The 27,918-nt window shown below is 39.9% G+C and overlaps 1 protein-coding gene across 6 annotated transcripts in view; it reads right to left on the bottom strand.

Annotated features, from left to right (window-relative positions):
* pcdh15a (protocadherin-related 15a) overlaps positions 1-27,918 on the bottom strand; it is a 222,534-nt gene that overhangs the window by 91,778 nt on the left and 102,838 nt on the right. For all 6 annotated transcript variants that reach the window (XM_038737732.1, XM_038737727.1, XM_038737729.1 and 3 more), the window contains 10 exons: positions 26,923-27,078; positions 25,720-25,839; positions 25,471-25,581; positions 19,493-19,663; positions 14,383-14,491; positions 14,124-14,236; positions 9,969-10,175; positions 6,494-6,628; positions 2,283-2,432; positions 721-914 (listed from right to left, as the gene is read on the bottom strand). In XM_038737732.1, the coding sequence (XP_038593660.1) occupies positions 721-914; positions 2,283-2,432; positions 6,494-6,628; positions 9,969-10,175; positions 14,124-14,236; positions 14,383-14,491; positions 19,493-19,663; positions 25,471-25,581; positions 25,720-25,839; positions 26,923-27,078 (1,466 nt within the window). The remainder of the gene's footprint in view (positions 1-720; positions 915-2,282; positions 2,433-6,493; positions 6,629-9,968; positions 10,176-14,123; positions 14,237-14,382; positions 14,492-19,492; positions 19,664-25,470; positions 25,582-25,719; positions 25,840-26,922; positions 27,079-27,918) is intronic.

Below are 27,918 nucleotides of genomic sequence, written 5' to 3'. Positions count from 1 at the left end.
TTGTTTCCAGCAGCACAAATTAAAAAGGAACTGACTTCACTGATCATTTATTCATTCATTGTGTGAGACATCTTTTGTTGAACTGCTGTAAAGGTTCACGTACAAATGTTCTCAAAGATGATCTGACATGTGCAGTGCAATAACAATTTTGTGCAGTACATCGTGGCATTATGTCAACCTGTAGACTGCTGTAGCTTGTTTTAAGCCTGGGCCATTGAAATGTGTCTTTGCCAGCCTTTATTCCACCACCCAACAACGTCTTATACCCTGAGCTGAGATACTTTGCTTTTGCACAGAATGAAATCCTTAATTTTCAATCACAAGATAAAGAGTAGACAATGTACGAAACATCTCATTCTAGAATCTCCACAGTGTTGAATGGGACAAGACCATCTGTTGTTTGAGTCGCACCAGCTTTTCAGAAATGTTATTTCTCTCTAATTTAGCCTTTCTTTGTTTCAGAAGCTTCAAAACTTGTAAAATTATGCATGCTGGTAGCTCCCCTGGAACTCTGAAGAGGCACTAAAATGAAACTGACTGGCTATGCATACGTTCGGGCACAACTTTGAAACAAATTTGCTCTTTATTAAAAAGTAATGAACTGCACATCACATGAATCAAATTAAAATAATAATCATGTAAATTCTACTGATGCAGAATCTTTTAATGTTCAAAGAAATCACACAAGAGAGATCTAGCATAGCTGCACGGCTACTGTACCTTCTCTGGGTCTCTGGTGCATTGTCAGAGGCCCTGACAGTCAGTGCGTAAGATCGTCCCACAGTTAAAGTAACACCTGGCGCTACAGTGATGCGTCCAGTGCGATTACTAATGATAAAATCTCCTTGGGCACCTGCCAGTATCTCATACGTCACCAGACCGTTCAGTCCCTCATCAGCATCTGCTGCTGTTAACTGAGAGAAAAGAGGGAGAGAAGGAGAGAGACACACACATTATACCAATAATTTGTTTAAATATTTATCTGTGCTTTGTAGTTTATGGTGGAGTTCTACCAGTTATGCTTACTGAACCAGTCAAGCAGCAAATATTTCTCAGTAGGGGTTGTGACTGACTTCAGTCAAGTTTCCAACCTATAGAAGAATCAATTTTGGTTCCCTATTATTATCTAATGGATACATGACCTTTGTTTTATGAATAGGAACAATGCAGTTTGATGACCGTAATGATGATGACCGTAATGATGAAAGTTTAGATTAGATGGAATTAATGCTACAAATCCATTTTAAAATCGATTATTAAGTCGTGGAAAGAATTCTGCTGGACAGAGTTTTTTTGGGAAGTAAGATAAATATATATATAATATTTCTTGCATACTCTTATCAAATTAATTAAGCAGCCACAATTTCCACCAATTATTTAGGGCATCCTGCTGCTTGTAATTATGAGCCCTCATGGTGTAGTTGGCTTCATATCTTTAAGGCCTTGAAATTTTAATCCAAGCTGCCCAGACCTCCCTTTTCATGCTCCTGACGTTGGAGTAAAAGCTGTAGCATCAAAGCAGTAGCATCCTCAGGGGGCCTGGGGCTCTCATAAATGGCTTATAAAAATCGGTTAAGCGGTCATACCAGACACTCTGTGACCCCTGGCCTCATTTCAGGGAGGGCGAAACGGCTGGATTAAACTTGACCTTTTCAGCGTCTGACATTTTTTTGAGGAGGCTGCGCTAAGAGGACAGATCAACTGAAAAACGAAAAGATCATGCTCCGACTACCAAATAACAAACAAAGAAATGAAAAATCTCCCCACATTAATAGATAAAGCAGAATGGGGTTATGGATTTACATTATGAAGACTGTGTGTGCATGTATATGTGCCTGCGCATGTGTGCATGGATGCTTGCTTAAGTTGATATTAACATGTGAATATGTGGGAGTTTGAAAAGAAACGAAAGACATGACCTTTAAAGCCAGTAACTAATGAAATCAAGTACACAATGTTCCTAATCCATAAAAATTAATGAAAACATAAAATCCTGTTTCTAGCTAGGACAAGATTGATAAATGGTCATCACTGATGCCTACCACAATGAATTAACTTCAACAGCTAATCTAATGGGTAAAAGGTTTCCCAGGATGGAGAGAAACATTATCTCTGACTTGTTTGTCATAAGTACAGCTAAGATGAGGGAAACTGTTCGAGCGGTTGAAGAATGTGTGTGAGAGAAATGCAGTGTGACGGAGACAGAGGCGTAAAGCAGAGTGCAAGAGCAAGAGGCTAAAAGAGAGGGAGAAAGGCAGGAGAACAATTGTTGAATTAATTACCTGTAGTACTGTTTCCCCCGGCTGCATGTCTGTGAAGACTTCAACGCTGTAGGAGACCTTGGCAAATGTGGGTGTATTGTCATTGGCATCAATGACCAGGATGTTCACAGTTATTGGGCTACTCTGCTGGACACCATCTGATGCCACCATCTGTAAACATAAGAAAGAGAAATACATTTTAAAGCTTTAGAAAATGGAGACAAACAAAGTCCATTCGTTGAAAGAAATCACAGAAAAGGCATTTTTTTATTCATGCTTATGCTCTTGGGATTGTTTTGACAACGTGTCAAACTTAAACACGTTCCTACCACCACAACAAAGCCACTTACACTTTGCCTTTATATATGTTCATTTTTCATTCCCTTAGCAAAGCCTTCAAAGAGATGAGAAGAGAGAGCTTGTAAAAAGCTCGACTAAAGGACAGTTGGCAAACTGGGTTTTATTTGTCACTGGCAGCTCTGATCTCCACTACTTGGCAAGGGAGAAAGAAAATGGACTGAGAAGAACAACAAATGAATTGTAGGAGAGATTTAAACAACATCTGTGGCAGCAGCAAGAAATACATGTTTCTGTGGGGGAAATTGCTTTCCCCACCAAAATGTGCACTTGAGCCCTGAAATGAAAATGATACGTCTTGCTGGTTATAGTGTACATTATACATCAGGATGCGTGCCTTTAGTAGTAGCTAAACATTCACAGCGAAGGTGTTGTACAGAAACACATGATAACATATAAGAGAGCAGCTATTTTCTCTCCCGTCAAACAGTGTTTCTGTTCTCCAGCCAGCCCCAGGGGAGAGACGTCAGACATTTTTTAGGAGCCAAGGGGGAAAACAGATTTATTGAGTCATCACAACTGTATGTATAGACATTCCATACTTATACAGATGTGAAAGTACTGATACATGTCCTCTGCACAAACACACACGCATACACACACACACACACACACGCACAGAGTGAGAATTAAAACAAAACATAATCTTTGAATATTTGAATCTTTCAATATTTATCTAAATTGGATCTCTGTGTTCTCTCTCCTCTCTATCCAGTCCAGAATATGCTGAGTAATTGTAATAAAAGTGATTTGATGCTAGCGTTTACTCAAAGACAAGATTTCGCTCAATAACAATCTCTGAAATAACGTCATCTTCATAAAAGCAAAAGCAAAACTACAACCCATCTACATCTAGTAAACATGTTAACAAGTTTCTAGCTTCAGAAAACATTGCTTGCAAATGTCAGTACAGATTTCATACACAAAAAATTATGTCATGGGTTAAATATTTTCTACTAATGCTTTTTTCCCCCACAGGTTAATAGCTTGTGTATCATGTACTGAATAAAATGTGATTGATGAGTACAGTGTGAAAGGTGGAGCAAACTCTGGTCAAAGTATAGACTGTATGTGCTGAATATTGTGGTCAAAAATGTTGAGGTAAAAATGATACTGAAAATCATCAAGCTTTCTTCAAATACTACTATTACTGCTAAAAAACAGAAGCATCACTTCACACCACGGCAGTTGACTGTATATTGCAGTTTTGCTGAACTGAGTGCAGGACTTCGTGTTTGTATCAACTGCTGGGTGATACCAGTTAAAATCATTTTAAAAAGGCACCCAGAACATAATAGCGCAGCACAGTTATATCAGGCTCTTAATGAAAGCCACTTGCACCGACTGCCCCTCTGCACACCATCTCAGCATTACTATTAACATATTAGCTATATTAGCATACCAAGTCATAACCATAGTGGCTAGAGCCTGGTTCACTGATCCTGCTGTGGTCACTTTGTCTCCGACCAGTAAAAAGGTATTCCCTAGACTGTATGTGCTGAATATTGTGGCCAAAAATGTTGAGGTAAAAATGATACTGAAAATCATCAAGCTTTCTTCAAATACTACTATTACTGCTAAAAAATAGAAACATCACTACACACCATGGCTGACTTGGCTTGGATTTTGTTCAATGAACAGTTTACTGCATATGGCAGCTTTATCAAACATCAAATATACCTAAAACACCAAAAACCAGACCAGGTTGGTTGTTAAAATTTTAAGACAGTCGACTGGAAATTGCTTTAAATGCAGCGCAGAGTCTGCACAACCACATGTTTTCAAAATGCATAATTTTTGATGGAGTTCAGTTTATGGTGCGACACAGAAGAAATAAGAATTTGGAATTCTTAAGACTTTCTGGAGTGAAAAGTCTTTGTGTTTGTATCAACTGCTGGGTGATACCAGTTACCTCTAGTAGGGACTGACATTCTCATGTAGGAGGAAATAGTCCATAACTACCAGCTGTAAAGATCAATTTGCAAGTGGCGTTTTTGCACAGTGTTCGTAAAAGGGTTAGGTCGTTCCAAATGCAGCTATCTCTGAAGATATCTTGCACTAAATGTAAAGCAAATCTCTGGGAAACAACAACCACTAAAATTTTTCACCAGGCAATAAGCATCATCTTTCATTCTGGGGTGGAAACAATGATGCAGAGGATGTTCCAGAGAAACAATTCTTCTTATGATCCTCCAAGGGAATTTCACATTCATCACTGCAACACAGAGGAAAACTATCAGCTTTAAAGCTTTCACTGTAATGTGAATTCAGAATGGATCCCAAGCTTAAAAGCTTTTTAAAAGGACTTATATCCACAAAATAAAACCAGCATTTGAGATCCTCATACCTCAAACCACAGAGAAAACTATACTGGACATGGAAGTAGTAACTAGATACACAAATCCTATGCATGCACAATACACATACATACCTTCATAAATTGCTGATGTCTAAAGCACCTCTACCAACCCAACAACATCCCTCTGAGCAGCACAGAAACAAGTTACCTTGATAAACCAGGCTGTTGAAACAATCAATGAAACAGCAGTAAAATAGAAACCCACTACCAACACCACGCAGTAAGAAGTCTAATAAAACATCATAAAGATTACGAGTAACATCGTTCAGAACCCTAATGGAACACAAAGGCAGCTCTGAAACTGAACTTTTATCTTTAATGTTAAAAGTATAGAGTTCCCACAAAATATACTCTTTATATGTCTCTTTAAAAGGAATAGTTTCACATTGTGGGCACATGTTTTTCTGAGAGTAAGATGAGAAGTTCGATACCTGTTTTTTTTGCAGGTTAAACAAACAAGATTTTCTCAGATTTAAAGGAGCTGGTAGGCATATTATGTTTACTTTGGATTGAGCCAGGCTAGCTGTTTTCCCCTTTTTCCTTAAGCTAAGGCTAACTTGCTGCTGGCTGTAGCTTCATATTCAGTGACAGATATGAGATATGAATTTTGTCTCGATTGCCAATCTTGAAAAGCTTTGTACAATTGTTTGACTGAGTATGATTGTTTTTATGAGTATCTGAATGATTTGTAACCAAGGCGAAGACAGTCTATGATTATAAGTCTTTGATGGCTGAGAGAGCTCAAGACACTGCAACAACCACAAGCAAATAAATAAAACAAAGCAAATTACTAAACACATTCAGGGGAGTGGCTTTGGAGGGAGGCCTTTTTGATTGAATACTTTCAAAATCTACATATCTATTGTTAGTTTCTCCAATGTTTGCTACCCTAGCTTTAAGACTAAAATGAACATGGTTGGCTCATTTTCAAAAATGACTGACAGACAAATGGTTAAACTGTTCATCAGTTTTTAATGTCACACAGAATTTTTCATGGTGTTCTGTATAACTTGCTGTATTTTTCCTATTTGTTTGTGTTTTCTGCATTTGCAGCATGTATTCTTTATGCCATGCTGTATATGTGCTGTCAAACTGGTGAATGTATTTCTAAATTCCTTGTGATTTGAGTTTTTTTTCTTCTAAATGCTGCCTTTGTGTTGTCAAACTGAAGATGTCTTCATTATAGACATGAGTTTTCTTAAATTGCATTATCTAACTATATGCCATAAAGTTGAGATTAATGTGAGATAAAAGTCTTGTAATTCTTTTTCAACTGAACTTATATTTTGAATGATATTTGTGAATTCAAGTGAACAGACTTTAACTTCACTGCTATTTAACCACTGATAAAGGTCATATACTGTAGCTCTGAAAGTGTCAGGTCAGCTTTGTATCTGCAAGTGCCTCTTGGTATCAAGCTAACCTGTGACTTCTATTAATATACACAGAATAGGAGATGTAGGTCACAGAATTTAACTGCTGTCTTGTAGATAGCTACGCTGAGTCTGAGGCCTACCGTGAAAGTATAGGCCATCTGCTTCTCCCGGTCCACAGGTTTGAGGAGCCTCAGGTAGCGGATTATCCCAGTTGGGGTCAGGGCGAAGATTGTGGTGTAGTCATCCAAGGTAATCTGCACCATAGGGTCTTTCGTCTTCCAACAGAAAGATATACAAAAACACGTTACCATGGTGACGTGAGTGCTTCGTCAGTTCTTCCAAGGCCGCAGCTGTGGGGCTGAGAAAACCCATCAAACAGTACATTTTGATTTGCCAAAGAGTTGAAAAAGTAATCTGCTGGCAGGTCTCTCATCTTCCTCTTCTGAGAACAGAGGAGAAGGAGCTGAGGATGGAACCAGAAACCAATCTTTTTTTTTGACATGACTATATCAATAAAGAAAGGAAGAGAGGAGTTTATTAAGCAGAAGTCATCTGCTAAATAAACGTACACCCATTACTGCCCCTGTAACCTTTTAGGGAAAAATATCAACCACATTAGGGAGTCGTTAAAAAATATGGCTTTTACAGCTTTTGTTCAGGGGGTCCAGATGCTAAATGAGCTTGAAAAACTTTTATTAAAGAGCCACTTACCAAAGATGTGTCATCACTGCTGTAGTTACACTGTGTTAACAAATAAACCTAGAGTCCATTGTGATCTGTTGCTGCGAGTCGGCTTCGATTCACGTCCATCAATGAGTCCTCTTAGAGGACTCTTAGAGAGTTAGGTAAACATTAGGACTGGGTGGCTTATTGATTTTGTTATCTCTGTTTCCACTCCACTTTGATTTGTTAATCTTCTCCAAAGACTGAGTAAAGGGATATTTTGAAAGATGAACTGAAGGTAGTAGTCCTTTGTTTTGGCTATGTGTGACAGTATGTTTTCATCCATTTAAATATAAATGTTTGCAGTGCAGTTACGAGTATGGAATTTAAAAAGAATTTAAAAAGTTTCCCATTGCTAAGGGCGAACTCACACATTTACACAATCATACAGTTTGTTAAATTGTGTCAAACAAATATGTCAAAACACCCCCTTCATCCAACTACACACAACAATCAATTTAAAAAAAATCTTTTAGAGTAAAGTTGGTATTCCAAGAGCATAATTGCAAATGTTTTGACTGCAGTAACTGCAGAAACCACAGCAAAAACATTCATCTACATATAAAGAAAGAGAACACAGCACAGCAAAACACTCCAAACACACATTCCCATTTGGATACAAATGTAAGTGCATCAGATAGATTATTTTACTCACACACCCATCATTACTGGAGGCCGGCTTAGTATTTAATTCAGCATTTATGAAATTTTGAAATAAGAGAAAACATATAATTTCTGCTGTTGTGAGCGCACATAATTTTTCCCCCCACTCAAAACAAAGTTGTACAGTTTATAATTGTATGTTGAGGATATCTCCAGCAGTGATGAGTGCTGTCAGATGTTTTTATTTTTCCACAAAGTGATGCATGATTTAATAGTAGGGATGTCCAGTATCAATTTGCAGAGTAGGGATCAAGCTTTTTTAAATAAATCCATTTTGACTATATAAAACCTATCCACTTGTGATGCTTTGGTTATTGTAACTTTCTGTAACTTACTGTGATCCAGGTATGGCAGCTGTCAATGCCATCCCAATTTCAGTATGTTCGAAACGCAGGTACCACATTCTAACGGCGGGTAAATAAACTTCATGTGCCACAGTGAGCAAAGAGAGTCATTTTCTTGTTTACCAAACCACTTAAAACAACACCAATGTGTTTAACCTTCAGCATTTTGTTCAAAGTAGAGATGAAGAGAACTTTCCTGCCTCAAATGCTTCCTAGTAACACTCCATTCTCCAAGTACACTAGACAAAACACCATGATGCTACACAAAATATTGAAACCAATTAAAGCTGTCATGCAGGTTTAACGGAGAACTGTTAAGCACTCAAATCTCTTAATTGATTTTGCTTTACTGATATAAATGTAGGCCTACTTTAAGCTATTAAGTGTGCTTAGTACAGCTGTATTCTGCAGGAAAACATAAATATTGTATTAATCTGGGTATCAGAAGATTCTCAACATTAAAAGGACACAACGTGGATTTAGGAGCAAAAAACTTGATCGGGACATCCCTATATTACACTATGTGTGTGAGTGTGTGTCATTGCATCGTAAAACAGCCCTTTTACCTACAGGTGTAACACCGGGAGCCAGCTACAACAAGGGAAAAATACAGCAGGAAAATGACTTATGAATGTGTTAATTTCTGTGAGTACACAACACAAACATGAATAAATGTGGACCTTCAATCAATATTTAATCAATGCACTACAGGAGCTTTGTGTTTGTATGCAGTGGTGGAAAGTGTACTTAAGTAGTTTTTTCAATATCTGCACTTTACTTGAGTATTTTTAGTTGTTGCAACTTTTTACTTTCCCTTTTCTATATTTCAAAGCCAAATTTTGACTTTTTACTCCGATACATTCTGTATGAGACCTCGTTCCATTGGTATTAGTAGCCTATGCAGCGCACCTGAGTGGAGCAGCACTGAAAAACAAATGTAAAACTGATAAAGCCGATTCGCGCAAATCAATTTCAGCCAACTGACGGGACACAGCGCAGAGCTGGACGGCCTCGCCTCACTTTCCTGTCAAAGGTGAACATGAATGTTTAAAACTTTGATGAGAGGATGAAGAGCTATCCTACGGACGAGATTAAAAAAACGCAAGGAGAGTGAAGTGCGGGAACAACAGCCAGGTAAACTTGTGTTCTCTCCTCTCAGTGTCTGATGTCAACAGATCACACTCAGCCTAATGTGCAGTTGCAGTGAATCCCTCTGTCTGTCCTGCTAACAAGCTGAGTAGCGCAGCTCTTGTCTGTTGTGTCTTGGGTGCTTGCCAGACTGTGACTGAACAATGTTGAGTGAAATACAACTCTTCATTATGATATTATATGATATTTTTATTTATTATTATAATAAATGCAGATGGGCCAGTTTATAAACAAACTGTAGCTCGGAAAGATGACCACATTGCGTGTGGAAATGTGTTCATATGCGCGTGCACAAAATTAAACTTACGCATTCGAGTCTGTGAAACCAGTCCAGAGACAATATGTGTGTGTCAGAAGTGGTTTCCGCCTCCTTGTCTCATCTTAACATGATCCTCTTGCGACTTAGTTATCCTTATTGTGATTCACTATAACTTATAATGCTGTATTCAAATCTGTCTTGAGTGAATTTAAAAAGATTGATTGTGTTTTGTAAGATCAATAGATTTGAATGTGTAGTACTAGTATTTTTAAAACTTTTAAAACTTTTTTACTTTTACTTGAGTAGGTTTATACTGGATGACTTACTTTTACTTGAGTAACATTTTTCATGTGGTATTTGTACTTTTACTTAAGGATGACTTCTTCCACAACTGTTTGTATGCACACATGCATGGGTGGGTATGTGTAAAGTGTAGGCATCATTGAGCATAGGCTGGTGAATACGCTTTCTTTCTACCTCCTCAATGTCATTATCCAGAGCGATGATTCCCAGGGGGGCAGTGAGGTTGGCACTGGCTGAGATAGTCGTGCCCACTGGGGAGGACTCGCTCACGTAGCCCTGATAGGTGGCAAACTGGAAATATGGTGCCTGGTTGTTCTCATCCAGGATTTCGATAATGAGGTCAGCATAGGCTGGGAGGGGGTGACCATTGTCCTGTTCAGCCTAAAGAAAACAATAATAAGAACGAGAGCAAGAGAAAGTCAAAGTCAGTGTCAAATATCAACGAGCATTTAAAAAGTCTACATTTACAATAGAAAAAATAAAATTCCAGCCGACTGGTTTTCCTAAGTACTAATTATGAGTTGGATGTTGAGAGCAACACACAAGAGTGATGCTGTCCCAACTGTTATGCAGGCGCAAGGACAGAATGGCATAATTTCTCTGAGTGCCATTTCAATTACAAAAAGCTACATTGACTAAATTTAATCAGGGGTCCACTTAGGATTAGGCCTCAGTAATTACCAGGGCACTTACTGCCGCAAATACCATCATTTGTAGGAGAGAGACAGCAATTAGTGGCTCTTGCTACTCCGTCAAATGGGTGACCAATGATAGAAGGAGGCTCAATGGAAATATTACTGGCTGAGTCAGTGGCAAAATTAAACGATTAACTAGTAAACGAGTGTACAAGCACTTGTTTTCACAGTTTTCCATGCAGCATCGAGCCACAGAACACAACTCATTTAAAAGTCACCTTACAAGTCTGCGAAAGACAACAATGTGGGATAGAAGTTACGTTAAAATTGCTGAAACAAGTCAGTTCTTGAGAAAACCAACCAAAATCCCATTCCTAATACATGAAATCAATAGACTTTCTTAATCTATAAAATATTACAAAAATACTAGAACATGCAGTGTACTTGGACATAATAAATGTTGCAACGCAGCTTACACATACACCCCCAGAGCTGTACACACTTACACGAGTGAAGTGCTGACTCACCTGCATCCAAAATCAGTTCGTATTTGTCTCACGTACAGTGGAACACATACCAAACTGCATCATGCAATCACCAGAATGTAAGCATTCCTTCCCCTTCATTTTCCAGCACAGTTAGTGGGTGAACATGACTGCTAAAGCAACATAGTACATTACCACAAATCAAAAATACTATTCAAACTGTACAAAAACCTAAAGAGGCTCTTCTTCAACCCGAGTTCCATTTGACATCAGCCCATTGAGACCAAACCAAATGAACGTGGTCTGGTCAGGCTGTCACTGCAATCTTTCCCCTCCTAAGTGCATATGTCACTGTTGGCTCCTGCACTGGGGTGCTTCAGAAACATTAAGGCTTTGAAAATACAGATGGCAAGGGGGAGTGAGGCGACATCAGTTTAAGCCATGACCTGAAACTAATTCTGCACATTAGCTTGATTTCACTGGGCTTCTGTTGCAGAGTGCCGATTGTAAAAGAAGAATATAGTTCCAATGCTAAATGGTAAAGTGCAGAGGCCAAAACACTGTCATTTCTTGTCTATTGTCTTGTTTGTACACCCTACGATAGTAGACCTCTGCTACACACGTTTGCAGTTTTGGCACATCAAGTTGAGTTTCACTCCAGTTGAGGTAGGCACCTGTTTTTATTGCCATCACAATGTTATGCCAGACTATCTCTCCCGAACATCGTCTACCCTTTTCCCTTATCCGAGTGATAATAAAGAACACCCACACTGCGCTGACCCAAAGATCCAATCTGCTCACACAAACACCTGAGGGAAAAGTGCTGTCATTGACAGACAAAGTGTGTGTGCCAGGATGTTCTCTCTTTTTACTCGACATTCACACACACACACACACACACGCACACGTTTTTGTCTAAGAGAGAAAAGACAGGGTGTAGGATTACAGTGTTCCCTGGTGATTTAGCTCTTTAGCAGTGTCCCTATTTCTGGGAAGCAGCGCTAAATGACCTGAGCTCAACTGCTACAACACGTGGGCCTGGACCAAAAGTCACTGTTTATCACAATGTCTTGATTCTACCGTCCTGACTACATCATCCTTAAAGTGTCATATTTAGGGATGTGTATCACTACTTGATACCTTTATGGTATCAACAGAAACAGCTCAGTATCAAGTACAATTGAAACGTCTCCAGTGAAACCAGTACTTCATTCAATACTTTTTGTCACCAGATCACAGCAAATAATTTGTATGGTTTTGCTTGCAGCCAAACATGCAAGTGACACACCGAAAGAAAGAGAAGAGAAGAGAAGGCTTTTTTTCCCTCTTATGTGCCTGCACCATAAACTATATAACAAAAGGCCTGCACGCCCCAAGTCTATGCGTGATTTTAACAGCCACTCACCTTTGGCTGCGTTCTCAGGTATGTTCGTCACTGTTACAAGTTTATCACCACAAGCTTGGCTTTCCGTTGGTTTCATCTTCTGGTATCTTTTAACATTTCTCGGTACATTTTCATTTGCTATACACATCACTTGTCACTGATCGATCACTGCGTTCCATCATATCAATTAAACGCTTTTGTGGCGCAGCAGCGATCAGCTGATTTTACTCACAGAAACTCCAGCTGCAGCTGCTTCAGGTGTAGTTGGTTTGATTGGCTGGACGTGCAGCCTCTCTTTTCCTCGGTTTTATCTTGTTGGATAAGCCTCCATTTTATCTTCATAAGAATCAATAAGACTTTTTTTAAGAACAAAAGATGTATTTTCTAAAATAAGCTTGAGATGCTGCAGCTCATCCCACCATTCGCTTTTTATCTCGTAAAGCATTAGTTATGTATACCACATACTGTGCTATATCTGAGCATTCTCAAGATACCAAAGTCTAATTCTCACTTTCCTGCCCCTCTGAGTCCTTGAGAAATGGCCCCTCCCCATCTCTATGAGTCAGGTAGATAAGTCTCCTACCATCCTCCACAAACAAACACATCTCTAGATCATTTTCTTGCTGTTTGAACTGATTCCCTTCCTCTAGCTATGCACAATCCTCTCGAAGACATGCAAAATGCCACTTATATGATCGATCTCCCCTCACCTCATTCCTCTTGTGGAATCAGCTTTTGCTCTCATCACTATGCTCCCCAGCTATCCCAGTAAACAGCAGGTTACACAGCGCTAAGAGGTGTCTAGGGTTTAGTGATGGGTGGATGGAAAGTTCATCTGCACTGCTGCTCTGCACCAGCAGCACTGAGGCGATTTCTGGCTCTGCTCTAAATTAGGATTCATGTGAACGCAGCAGCCTATCCTCCTGCTAAGTCCATAAATCATAACATCTTTTTCACTCCCATCTCCAAAGCAGCTAGAGATAACGATAATGGGTTTCAGGACTGAGGTTATCTAGGCGGGGTTGGTAAGGGTGCATTCCTAAGTTTGTGATATACGAGTTAAACTTTATGTGTGTACAGAGGTGGTACATAGGGTTGGGCGATTTAAAGTATCATACCGTGCGATGGTTGAAATGTGTCCACCAGTAGAGATTTGGCAAGACCGTTTCCACCGCAGGAGCTATCCCTTAGTGTCTCTGCTACATATATTCGGCAGGCTATGTAACAAATCAGGCCTCGATTCTCACGTGATCTCGCAAATCCAGCTGACTCGGTAACATGATTTGGAGAGCAGGATGATCACGTGCAGTGAGAGCCTCTAAGCTGGTTTACCAACCGCGGCAGAATAAAACGGCCCAGGATGGACTCCAGGCAGACTACCGTGAGTGTACGCTAAAAGTGGATCGCGTATTTGCTCTAACTTGGAGTGAAAAAATCCACAGGTCATGTGCACACAACACAATTTTCTAAGTCCTTGACATTTCCAGGTTTTTCAGGATAAATCCTGGACGTTTTTGGATAGTTGTAATTCATGCATTTGCACATGCATTGTGTTTACCAGCCTTGCATGCCTCTGCACATCTGTGAGTTAAGTGCAATTTTTCACAGCAGTCTAAAGCTGATCCTATTTTGTCCCGCCTACTCATAGTGTGACCTTATATTACACTACACTGAACATTTTTGGGGGGTTTTCAATCAAAAGCCAGTAAATCTTGTTATCAGTATAGGTGACGTTCCAGGAACATAAGTTAATAAAATAAAACTAGGACTGATTCTGATACAACAATTAAGGAGTAAATAAGTCAAATTGAATGTTATTGTTTACCTTAATGATGAGTGTGAACCTTTGATACAAGTCCCTGCTGATAGGCTGCAGAACACGCAGCTCTGCAGTGGTTCTGTTCAGGGAGAAATACTCTCGGTATGTGACTGGCTGACCTGCAATAAAGAATAATAACATTCACATATTTGGATTCAGTGCACTTTATGATATCATAACACCAGAACGAACATTTAGAAGTCAAGTCATGGTATATCAACCGAGCCAAAAAACAATCAATGTATAAAATCAATGATGAACTTACCAACCAGGATGGAATAAAGAATGCCAGGTCTGTCTGATGGGGGCTGTATGTTTCTGTCCATGTCCACGGCCCGGATTGGGGGGGTCACATTCAGTGGGTTAAGTTTGCTCTGCAACAAGGGTGGAGGAGTCAGTCAACAACACAGCAAGACAATCAGATGTAAATCCATTAATTTTCTTTTGATGATGTAGTTGTAGCATATAGCTGCACAGATATTGTCTCCTAAAATAACTTGGGAGTACATCATTATGCAGAGATAGGAATTTCACTATCTTATGAAAGGAAATTTCATCTTATATTGTTTGCCCTGTATAAAAGAAAACTACACTCCTCCAGATAAAAACAGCATTCTCTATAGAGATGTTGCCCTGGACTCTCTTTTCTGTATTTAAAGGGGATGAGCTGCTGTGATTAGACATTCTTGAATCTTGACCCTGCTCAATCTCCATCAAAAATGTTTGTGCCTCAGTCTCTACTCCACATTGTCCTGTGCTGAGATTGCACTTGTGTCTGTGGTCGTCAAAGCTGAATAAATCTGAAAGCTGCAACCATGTGTGCATACCCCACCTTTGCGCTACTAGTCACACTTAAAGAGGTGGTATTATGCTTTTTGGCTTTTTCCCTCTCCTTTACTGAGTTATATATCTTTTATGTGTATGTAATAGGTTTGCAAAGTGAAAAAACCAGCTCAAAGGGAGTTCCCATCTCCCACAGAAAACACTGCTCTGAACTGCCTGAAAACAGCTCGTTTGTAGTCCAGCCTTTATTTCCCTTTCTTGAGACGTCACATTGAAAATACGTGTCATAATGCTCGCTGAGCGACTAGTCCGGCACGCCCTCAAAAACACCGGTAGAAAAACAGTGAGCTGCAGCACAGCACTCCTCTCACTTCCAAACACTAGCTAACCTCCAAGCATTCAATGGACATAAAGTTGTTACTGTGATGTATAGACAGAGCTTTATGGACGAAAGATAATTTTGTTACAGATTAATAACTCACCACTCTGAAACTCTTGCTCCAGTCCAAATTGCCAACCTGGTCGGCAACATGTAGCCTACAGCTGAATCAAAGCTGTTTACCTTCTTTTCGCTGACCTGCCCTTCTCTGCTTCTGATTGGCTAGTAGTCCTTAACTAGGAACTGCGCATGTGCAACTCCCAACAAAGATCATTTAGAGACCAGATGTATCAACCCATAGCTAAAACGAAGCCTTCAACACAGGGTGAAAAGAGGAGCTGCAGTAATGTGCAGTGTTTTTTGAAAATTAAACCATGTAAACTTGTTCTGGGACAACCCCTAAATAGGATTTTGAACCTGAAAATGAGCATAATGCCACATCTTTAAAGTCAGGTTAAGCGATTTAAATCCTTGTTTTAAAATTTTGATTCAAATCCAATACACATCTTTTTGTCATATTTAGCGAATATCTCCTCACGGTCAGCTAGCTGTCTGTTCTGTATGTGCGCTGAAAATAAATCTGGTGTTTGTATGTAGCTCTGGCTCTGTAAATGGGAAACAAACAAAGTGGCTTGGAACCATGCCACACAACACTATTCCAGCCATGACTTGTGTGTCAAGTAATGTTAAATCACTTGCCCACGACATTCAGCTTACTTTCCAGGTTGCCAAGGCATGTTGTTGTTGTTGTTGTGATGTTAGCTATAGTAGTAGGGGAGTTGTGAGTATCGCTGTCTGGAGCTGGTGTGCTGGCTTTGGGACAGTCTCATCCTCTCTGCATGTTACCTTCACAGCAGCAACTGTAGTGACAGCTAACCCACAACTTAGCTAACGTTAGTTACATTACTATGTTGTTGTTCGCTCTATATCATCATATTTGTTATGGTAGTGGATTTCTCCACAATTGCTTACTCTGCCTTTAACCTCACTTTCAGGAAAGGAGGGGCCAGAGTGTCTTTGTTATTTAAAAGCGTCCAACACTGAATATTAGGACAAAAAGAATATTCTGAACTGAAGAACCAAATTCCTGATGTTCAGTATGCCAGTGACCTAGCATTCATTTTCAATAGCACACTGGCCAATTATTAGGTTATTTTATAAATAAGCCAGTGATATTAGATCTATGTCTCATCGCATGCTTCTAAATATGACTGATAAGAGTTGTTCGTGGTGCTGTAGGCTACTTTTCCTGCTCATGCATACGCAGACACCATCTTTACTATATACACAGCTCTACCTCTACAAAGCAACATATGGCTAAATGGGAATATGTTTAGCACATCACATTTCTCTCCTCATGCAAAATGCCTCCATATGGCTGATATAGTGTATGGGAGTATGCTAAGAGGCCAATGCTAAACTTTCTTAGCGTAGACAGGCACATGGCTAACAGCTCTCTAGCAGGAAGAATCCCTCCCTGAGGTGTATATTTATATCCCTCAGCTCTAAAGTAATCCTTACACCCCTCCCTAACCAGCTCTCTCGCTTTTACAATGTCTGGAGGTGCGCTAAATCAAATCCCCCTAGCTCTGCACAATGATGATTAGCTATAATACCCTCCTCCAGCAGTCATTATCCAGGGGACTCCAGAGCCCACATTATATCCCCCCAGGGCAAAAAATAAATACAGATCAACTTAATAATGCCTGTATAGCCATTGTGATTAATTACAATACACTCATCAATTATGAGAAGACAAATCTCCCCGTGGACTGATAAGTTAGCATAATGGTTACACTGCAGAATGGAGAAAAATCAGAGACCAGCAAAAAACAGACTGAAAACTGCAAAGCTAATGTAGGCCGTTCCTAAAAAACTGTTGTTAAACTAAAGTGTACTCTGTTTATTGAAAGTAAAAGGAAGACAATACTAGGTTAATGCTATGAGAATATTTTGTGAAAACCGTAAGTATATAGAGAAGACATCCTACTGAGAGTAATGTAGCTGTATATATACACAGTAAAGATAAATGTAACATCAGTTTAACTGGTGTGAAGCTTTGGGAGGATGAACCCATGCAGAGTTTAGAGAAGCAGGAGAAGAGGAAGAAAGGCCAAAAATTTCTCACACTAATGAAAAAGCTTTGGTTTGTGTAGCCGGTGCTCCCAGGTCCTGCATACTTAGCAGTCTGCAAACCTTTTATCATAAATTATATATTACATGGGCAAACTCTCAATGGAAAGTCTGGATAAACAACTATGACTCACTATGGTTGCTCACCCGTCCACTGCAGCTACAGCTGCACACGCACATGCCTATACATGTACAGACTGCATACATTTTTTGTCACTCCCTCTCTCAAGGCCTCAATCAACTTTTATTGACCAATCTAAATAGCTCCCCTTGTTATTATTAAATCTCTCTTTGTCTCACTTTTATTTAATTCAGTTCAACTCCCATGTTTAAAACATGTCAACCCAGTACACTTCTTGATACAGCCGTTTCCCAATACTGCCTGATGCAATATTCTCTGCTAAGTGTATTACATAATGTCATCATGATACAGCTGATACCAATTGCATTTACATTACATTTCTTCATTTAGCTGACACTTTTATCCAAAAGCGTATCCTCGTTTCGGTCTCGACCGCATTTGTACTCGGTCTTGTCTCGATCATTGAGGACTCAGGATTTTATTTAAAGACCAGTCAAGACCGTAACTTTAGGAATATCAATAAATTGCTTTTGCATTGTCTGATTTGTTAACATCCTAACTTTGATTGGAAGTAAAACGTATTGCTTCAAATGCAACCAATAACCCTAATTAACGACTGTCACCCCTCCCTGCGATGCTTACGTTAATTTCAGCTCTTAGTGTTTGTATGTGGGTGTTTTAATGGGAAAGTGGATCTTTCAGATCAATTTGAGAACTACCTATGATCTCGCTCCACATTTTATTGCGTGCCATGCAATGCTGGGAACTGTTCTTGGTCTCGCCCTCCCTTGGTCTCAGCCCCTAAAAGTCTTGGTCTTGTCTCGGTCTCGATAAACTCTGGTCTTGGTCTTGACTTGGTCTCGGTTTGGGCGGTCTTGACTAGAATACTAGTAGCAGGGTAATTTAGAGTTTCTAATTCCCACCTCTAATACTGTGTCTTTGGGAGGAAGCTGGAGCACTCAAGAGGAGACCAATGTGATGACCCGGAAAACATGCAAACTCCACACAGAAAGGAACCAGGCTGAGATTCAAACCTTCCTGCTCTGAGGACACCACAATGCCAACTCCAGTCAAGTCCAGTCTAGTAAATGCAATCCCGAATACTTCAATCCAATTCAATTCAATCCAGTTCAATCCTAGTCTAGTCTGCTGATGAAAACTGTTATATGTAGAGGCTGAGTTGAGATTATTTTGTCAACTGCTATTTAATACACTGTCAGGCTCAACCATTAAGTCAACTTGAATGAGACGTGCAAGAGGTGCTCTGAATCATGGACAGTTTACACATCTACAGTTCAATGGCAACTGATCAGACTCCATCTGCTGCTGAAGATCATGTGAGATGATCGGCAGCTCCAGAACAGTATTAAATGGACCTTAAGGTCAGATTGTTTAGTTAACTAGTCCAGTCTAGTTCAATTCAATAAATCAGCACAGTTCAATTCAATTAAATCAGTTCATTCTAGATATTTTCATGAGTAGAAAAACACATAGATATAGATTTTTAAGACATAGATTCACTGTTGAAAAACACAAGTAATTCCTACTGGTGCCCCTCGTGTTCAGTCTACTTCAAAGTCTTTATCTCAGCTGCCACACCATCTCCCACTCCATTTTTGCTTCTATGAATTTCCATGGTGCGGAGCTGTCATCCCAGGTCAACACAGTGTTCAGCTCTAATTGCTGGTCCAGCAGACCAGAAAATGCCCCTGGAATTACCATGCTGTGACGAAACAGCAAAGCTTACTCTGCCTTAAGGTGTGGAAGCAAAAACAAAGTGTAAGCAGACAATTAGGCTATTTAACAGGTGTGGCACAGTTTAAAGATTTGACAGGAATGTACACATTGAGCACAACTGCACATACAGTATCACAGATAAAAACAACCTGCGAGCATGAAAAGATTAATATCCCCATACCATTAACAGGAGGAATTCTGTTAAAATGACCTTGTGCAACAGCAGGGCATTTCACACTTGCCTGTCTGCCCGGTTCTTACCGGTTGAGTGAATTCAGGGATAGCAACACGGTAGGTGAGGGGGTTGCAGTCGCGGGTGTTGTTCACCAAAACACAAGGCAGGAACATGGGGCCCAGGTCGTCTCCGTCCAGAACGTCCACAGTTAGAGTCGTGGTAGCTGTTAGCCTGTTGGGGGGGTACGGAGCGCGGTCCTGGAAGATGAACAAATGCTTTCTAATTTCAACTTTCAAATTCCCACATGACTTGTCAATTTGTGCACTGGGGCTACGCTCTCCTCGAGCTAAAATCAATATAACTTGTTAAAACCATGACAGATCTCTGCATCTGTTCATGAGTGTGGAAGCTCACAGTCATGCATTTGCTCTATATTCTTCATTTGTTTACCTGAAAGAAAGGTAATTATTACCTTGTATAAGTGACCTAATACATTTTTCTAATACACTGAATCAATACTATAGTCTGTAAATAACATGGACAATCTGTGATGTCACCCATAGGATTCTGAAGAGCGATTGTTAAGCTCAATGCGGGAGGCTCTGGCTATCGCCATCTTGGCTTGTCTCTCATCTAATCAAAAATTGGGTAAAGGGCATAGACTGTATATAAAAAGGTGGAGCTGAGGTGGGCCACATTAAGCCTTGTTGCTGCGGCTAGCCACCTGTGACGGCACCAACTTGTCACTCAAAACGGCCATATCCTTAATTATGTATAACTATAAGCCTTAATATAATTTAAACGTGTGAGATATATATCTGATGGACTGGCGACCTGTCCAGGGTGCACCCTTGCCTTTTGCCCAATGTCAGCTGGGATTGGCTCCCGCCCCCTGCGACCCTGTACGTGGGAAAAGCGGTTGACGATGGATGGAGTTATATAACCCCTCCCCCCCAATACAGTTGTCATGAACGGGGAAAGTGGCTAGAGAGACCAAAACTGTTTTTTGTACCAGGCTGTAAACATGTTTATTTCTTCTGTAAAGTTGGGCATTTTAACACTATGGGGATTGGCTTGCTTTTGAAGCGTGCCTCAAGTGGCCATTCAAGGAACTGCAGTTTTTGGCACATCGACGTTTGCTTCATTTTTCAGCCCCAAAGGTTGCTGCTTGAGTCGAGGAAACATGCTTTTAAGGCATGTCTATAAGAAAATGTTTACATGCTTTAATGTTCAAAAAATACATTGTTAGAACACTTCATTTTAGTGCCTCTGTCAAGGATTAGGTTGTATTTCTAGGTGTGGGGCCTCACTGATAACAGTACAAAAACTTTTATTCATATTATATAGTATAGTATAGTTATCATATTTTATGAAGAAAATATTTTCTGGTTTCCCCTATGATGTCCTCCAGCTGTTCTGTCTCAGGATTCTGATTTATCGAGTTCCTTGTCCATATCTTCTTATGGATAGATAGCTTTAGTTGTTGTTAGTGCTTACTTTAGCTGTCAAATACTGCTAACTGTAGCTACCGTTAGCTAGTTTGTGCAGCCTGCCTAGTCCTAATTCTGTCCAAATTGAGAATTGCTTTGGACCGCCTGTGCTTCCGAGCTCCCAGTCCAGCCAGACAGCTAGGTTAACAACGGCAGTTACAGTTAACCATAAAGCAAATAAAGCTAGGTCTTATTATAAATTTATGGGTGGATCTGGATGGGCTATGCTGGGGGCATGGCTGAGGGCTGTACAGTGCCTTGCGAAAGTATTCGGCCCCCTTGAACTTTTCGACCTTTTGCCACATTTCAGGCTTCAAACATAAAGATATAAAACTGTAATTTTTTGTGAAGAATCAACAACAAGTGGGACACAATCATGAAGTGGAACGAAATTTATTGGATATTTCAAACCTTTTTAACAAATAAAAAACTGAAAAATTGGGTGTGCAAAATTATTCAGCCCCTTTACTTTCAGTGCAGCAAACTCTCTCCAGAAGTTCAGTGAGGATCTCTGAATGATCCAATGTTGACCTAAATGACTAATGATGATAAATAGAATCCACCTGTGTGAAATCAAGTCTCCGTATAAATGCACCTGCTCTGTGATAGTCTCAGAGGTCCGTTTAAAGCGCAGAGAGCATCATGAAGAACAAGGAACACACCAGGCAGGTCTGAGATACTGTTGTGGAGAAGTTTAAAGCCGGATTTGGATACAAAGAGATTTCCCAAGCTTTAAACATCCCAAGGAGCACTGTGCAAGCGATAATATTGAAATGGAAGGAGTATCAGACCACTGCAAATCTACGAAGACCCGGCCGTCCCTCTAAACTTTCAGCTCATACAAGGAGAAGACTGATCAGAGATGCAGCCAAGAGGCCCATGATCACTCTGGATGAACTGCAGAGATCTACAGCTGAGGTGGGAGACTCTGTCCATAGGACAACAATCAGTCGTATACTGCACAAATCTGGCCTTTATGGAAGAGTGGCAAGAAGAAAGCCATTTCTTAAAGATATCCATAAAAAGTCTCATTTAAAGTTTGCCACAAGCCACCTGGGAGACACACCAAACGTGGAAGAAGGTGCTCTGGTCAGATGAAACCAAAATCGAACTTTTTGGCAACAGTGCAAAACGTTATGTAATGTAATCACCCTGAACAAACCATCCCCACTGTCAAACATGGTGGTGGCAGCATCATGGTTTGGGCCTGCTTTTCTTCAGCAGGGACAGGGAAGATGGTTAAAATTGATGTGAAGATGGATGGAGCCAAATACAGGACCATTCTGGAAGAAAACCTGATGGAGTCTGCAAAAGACCTGAGACTGGGACGGAGATTTGTCTTCCAACAAGACAATGATCCAAAACATAAAGCAAAATCTACACTGGAATGGTTCACAAATAAACATATCCAGGTGTTAGAATGGCCAAGTCAAAGTCCAGACCTGAATCCAATCGAGAATCTCTCGATGTGCAAAACTGATAGAGACGTACCCCAAGCGACTTACAGCTGTAATCGCAGCAAAAGGTGGCGCTACAAAGTATTAACTTAAGGGGGCTGAATAATTTTGCACGCCCAATTTTTCAGTTTTTTATTTGTTAAAAAAGTTTGAAATATCCAATAAATTTCGTTCCACTTCATGATTGTGTCCCACTTGTTGTTGGTTCTTCACAAAAAACTACAGTTTTATATCTTTATGTTTGAAGCCTGCAATGTGGAAAAAGGTCGAAAAGTTCAAGGGGGCCGAATACTTTCGCAAGGCACCGTAACTGTATAGCTGTAGCATCACAACCTTATGGAAGTCCTGACAGCTTGTTTAAATACACAGTTTCTGAATATTGGCTGTGTACATTTCTCAGAGGACTGAGCATTTTGATACAATAGTATTATATGGTACCTAAAACTGCTTTATAATTAATAAAATACATGGAAAGCTCACTATCTAGAATATGGGACCTTTAAGTTAACTGCGTGATTTGCTATATGTCTTTCTACTTAATAAAATCATTCCTTGGCAGAGAGCTTGTCAACTAATACTCAGGTAAAAAAATCTCCCTCTTGTCCATGTATTGGAATGGAAGTGATTAGTTGATGAGTGATGAGTGCAAATGATATGTCCAATATCAGACCACTTCAAACCAGATGGAACAGAACTACACCTGTACTAGGGCTGTCCTCGACTAAGGATTTACATAGTCGAATCAAAATCGGCAAGTTCTGCCTATAGTCGAATCATGTGTGTTTTTGTGTGCGGCAATTGCGAGCCAAAGCTAAACTGAGGCTTATTGTTGACCATTTTCTCTCTCTCTCTCTCTCTCTCCCCACCATTCACCCGTTTTGCGTGCATGCCATGCTGCCGACAACTGCATGCACGTCACGGTTCCTTGCAGGTCTATTTCAAGTAGCCGGCTTTTTAAAAATGATAAAATATTCTTTGTGTGGTTCATCAACAGTGACAAATTTTCCGAAAGTCCCGCGAGGTGCGGAAAACTCGGCACAACACCAATGAAGCTGGGGCTCCGTCTCTTCTGCAAGTGTTCCTCCACTGCCCCTACAGGTTTATTTATAGCATTAAATGTTGAAATGTATATTGTAGTAGGCTGTATATTAACTTATTGGGAGAAAACTGGTAGTTCTATGTAAAATCAGACGTTGAGCACCCCGATATTGCCAAATTGGCATGATCCTTGTTTCACTGCAAAGCTTCAACTGTGAGACTGACAGTCCAATCAGGCTCTGCCCATCGAAGCATCGAATCTTTTCGGGGTCAGCCCTAACTGGTACATTCTGTTAATCCATTTATTAAGGAAATAATTCTTGGTAATAAAACATATTTTTATAGCAGTTATCCTTTTCCTTAATGTTGCTTCCAAAAGTGGTACCCTGGAGAAGTGAGCAGCACAGCACTTCAAAGATTCGCGTTGCCAGTGTAATTGAACTCTTGACACAAGCAGCACAGTTCTAGTAAATACCATGTCTTCTTTCTTTCCCTAATCTGACGTCCTCTTGCAAAAGAAAATGAACTCTCCCTGGAGGACCTCTTGCCAGGCTAAAGGGTTGAGTCTTTTGCTCCCTCATGCAGGAAATGGAGAAAATAGGAGATGGGTTGAATGCTAAATGATTATCTGTCATGTGGTACTTTACGTAATCTATCTTATAGTATGGAGTGTAATATTTGACCACTGCTTGTTAGTAAGTGATTATGTAATCAGTGATCAGGAAGGGATTATAATGATTTGAATCATAACTGTTGCTTGAGGTTTTGTCTCAGCTTTCAAACAATAACCGTTTGAGACAGTCAGCACTGGCAATATAGGAAAGAGGGACTCTTAGATCCCAGCCTGGGTGTTTCTCTAATGGAAGTCAAATTCTTGGCCTGTGGCTTTGTAGTGGCCAATGGTCAACAGACATTTGCTGGCTAATTGTTAATGACCCAAGAAAAAAGTATAAAAATGCTTTCATTATAATTCATACTGTCATCATTAGGATTTCTTGTTTTACAGTATTTTCTCAGTCATGTTGCCTGTGAGAGTGTGAAGGAAAATGCCCTCACATAAGCAAAATCCATAATTAAAAATTACTCTGATATCAATAGCTGTGCTGGTACATACAGACTACAAACAGTTCTCAGAACATCTCAAAGACAGCTTCAATCACTTTTAATTAAAAAAAATTAAAGTAAGTAGCAATGAAACCATGGAGGGTTCAATCCGCTCAGTGTAATATTGCTGACCATGAGCAATCTTTTAATTAGTATTAGTTAAATGTGAGTTAAACAATTTGTGTGATGTCCTTACACTGAGTGCCAATTAACAAATCTCTATTACTTATTAGGAATCCCTCTTATTATTGGTAAAACTGAACATGAAAAGCATGTTTTCCTAAGTGATGACAACATTTAAAAAAAAAAAAAGTAACAAAAAACAATGCGTTCGTAACATCCGCCCTGTACAATAACTGAAAAATCCGAAATATGGTAGAAGTGCTATTATCTATTAAGCCAAGAAAAAAACAGGTGTTTGAGTGTTTAATTTCCATGAAAATCCTACTTCAAAATCCAGCTGCTGCTGCTGAATACAAAGCACATCTTGAGATATTGGTTTAGTGCCATTAAGAGTTCTTTACCCTCAAGTTGTGGTCGACTGATATGGTTTTTTGAATGGCCGATTTTTAGAGAGCCAAGGCAGCCAATGGCCAATATATAATACCGATATAGAAACAAAGAAAAGGGCTTTTTCCACCAACTTCCCAAAACAGGGGAGTGCTAACCACATCGTTCCACCACAACCACACTGACAAGCCTGCTGCAAATGTGTACGCAGACATTTCTTGAATATCGGCCTCATGAGTGCAGGTATTGGCCGGTGCCGATTATCTCAAAATGCCAGATATAGGCCCAGTGAATGGGCTGACGATTAACTGGTCTATCACTACCCTTAAGGTCAATGCTTAAATAGACAATCTCAAGCTAAATATACAGATCAGGACCTGTTTATAATTTCCTGAGACTGAGCACTTACTGATCTTAAGACTTGCAATTCAAAGTGATGATGCTTGTGCATTTTAGCTCACTTACGTTGGCTTGGATTAAAACCAGGTAGCGAGTTCTCTCCTCATAGTTTAGCCTCTCTGCCAGAATTATGTTTCCTGAAAGGGTGTTTGCAACACTCACTGTTCTGTTAGAAGCCTGAAAGAGACAGAGAGTCGATATTATCAAACAGAAAGAAAGATGGATGTGAGCAATAAGTCATGATTGTTGAAGAAATTTAAAATGGTGTACAGGTGGTGTTTATGGTGTTTATCATTGTGTGACTTGTCCATATACCGGGTCATTGGGGTTGTAAAGGACACTGTATTCTATATGTCCATTGGGCCCATCGTCAATGTCCGTAGCACCATTATTTCCTGAGAAGCCGGTGAAAATGGTCGTTCCAACTGGTGTGAGCTAGAGAAAAACATGAGTGGGAAAAAGAAAAGTAAACAGTTCAAACAGCCCCCTGAGAGTACAACATCTACTTACAGCAGCAAACTCATGTATATAGCTATTACTGTTGCCACTCCACTCCATTAGTATACAAAAAGAAAAAAAATATATCACAAAGCAGGAAATGTTGCAGTCAGCAGCAGTCTGAAGGCTTATGCACACTGCTGACAGAATAACAAAAAGTATGTATGAGAACTACTGCTGTTCTCCAGAGCCCTCAGCAAAGTCCACAGGACCAGGCAGTGGGCAAGAGAGCTTGTTCAGGGGAGAAGTCGACAGCAATGTAGAATGACTCACTATACTTGTTGGGGCAACTGCACATGACTATGATAACACACTGTGACACAAGTTCCGAACACGCAACGTACACTAAGTGTGAACAAAAAAGACAAAAGTCTGGGTTGTCTGAAAAATTTTGTCATAATCTCAAGCACATGACTGTAAAGTCAGAGATGAATTGTCTTGAATTATTGCAGGTGACGCAGGTTTGTTTAGGTGGAAAAAGGTGTACTTTGACCGTTATACCTTACAGGAAAGTAGCATTTGAGAGCACTAAAAATGCTGTTCCTTTTAGCTAATAGACTGTACAGCCACATTTTACAGATTTGCTGTGCAAGAAACTGAAAATATCAAAACTGAAACATAATAAAGTGTTTAACTAGAAACTAACTTCTTACTAACAGCTGCACGCAGTCAGTCAGTCAAGTTTCTCAATAACCTTGTGTCAGTGACTTAATTTGACTCTTGACCATTTTGCACCAGTGGGCCCTGATAAAGAGCAAAATATGTGGGATTTGATGTGGCGATCCCACTGATAGTATCTAAAAAGATTCATAAGAACATATGCAACTAAGCCCAATGCCTAAGAAACCAATAGACAGGTTACACCAATTTTCAATTTCCACAGGGTTTGACTAACTTTTCAAAAACAAAAACTACTGCAATCAGAATAATCTGAAAGTTGCAACAACAACATTACAATGCTGCACATAATATCTTGATTTATAAATCCTGCAGAACCGACAGAAGGAGTTGCTCCCTTACCTCGTTTACTGCGACATAGTAGCGTGGCTGCTGAAAGCGAGGGGCGTTGTCATTCCTGTCCCTAACAACAATCCGTACTTCGTGCAAAATTACAGTACCAACCAGCTCATTGGTGCACTCAACCTGAACCACAATGGTAGTGATGTAATTGGGAGGCTGAGAGAGAGAGAGAAAAGAAAGACATATCATTAGGATTACAATGTAGGTTGTAGTTAATGTTCAAATTCCCTTTCCCCCCAACATACAGTCAGCTATCACAAAAGTTTTCTCAGCTCAGCTGACCTTTACTGGTTTCAAATATGTCCAGTAAACAAGTTACTGAACCAGAACAGAAAACAAACGATACACACAAATGATGCGCAAAGCAAAAAGAAAGACCAGAGAGAGGTTTTGGAAAATAATGTCTGTTTACCAGCATCCATCGGGGTTGTCATGAGAACCAATTTACTTATATCAATTTGTTTCTTGGCAGACAGTATCCTGGCATTGAAATCATCCAGGCTGAATCTATGTCAGTCCAGTTAGAAAAAAACAAGACAACCAAAATTGCTATTCAATCCTCTTGTTAATAAGTAAGTAAACAAGCCATGGCTATTGTTATTTTATTTTAAGCTGCACAGCCAGTTTTTCTTTTTGAGTATTACATGTAATAAATTATTAAAATGCCGGATCAAAACGGAGAGCTGTGAGTCTTGTGCCATGTTCTGTTCAAATGTATATCGGTCAGCAGCAGCTTGTCTTATTTCCACTGCTACTTGTCAGAAACATTATCTGAATTTAGAAACAGGAATAATTTTGCCATATCGTGTAAGGCAGCCTGGCGAGCCTCTCCCTCTCCCCTTCTTACTTGCAAAGCTTTGACGCCCATGTGCTCATCCACTGTAGTAATATCTCCTGTTAATTGGCCATATTTCTGAGATATTCCCATAAGTAGCTTCAAGTCCCCCCTTGGTCCATATAATCTAACCACACACTTCAAACAGTTTCTTTCCCACA

The sequence above is a fragment of the Micropterus salmoides genome, unplaced genomic scaffold (genome assembly GCF_014851395.1).
Source record: "Micropterus salmoides isolate LMB-PRFRI ecotype aquatic unplaced genomic scaffold, ASM1485139v1 Ms_hic_scaffold_22, whole genome shotgun sequence".
NCBI lineage: Eukaryota > Metazoa > Chordata > Actinopteri > Centrarchiformes > Centrarchidae > Micropterus > Micropterus salmoides.
The sequence above is the reverse complement of the archived record's forward strand: the minus strand, read 5'-3'. Positions and strand labels throughout refer to the sequence as shown.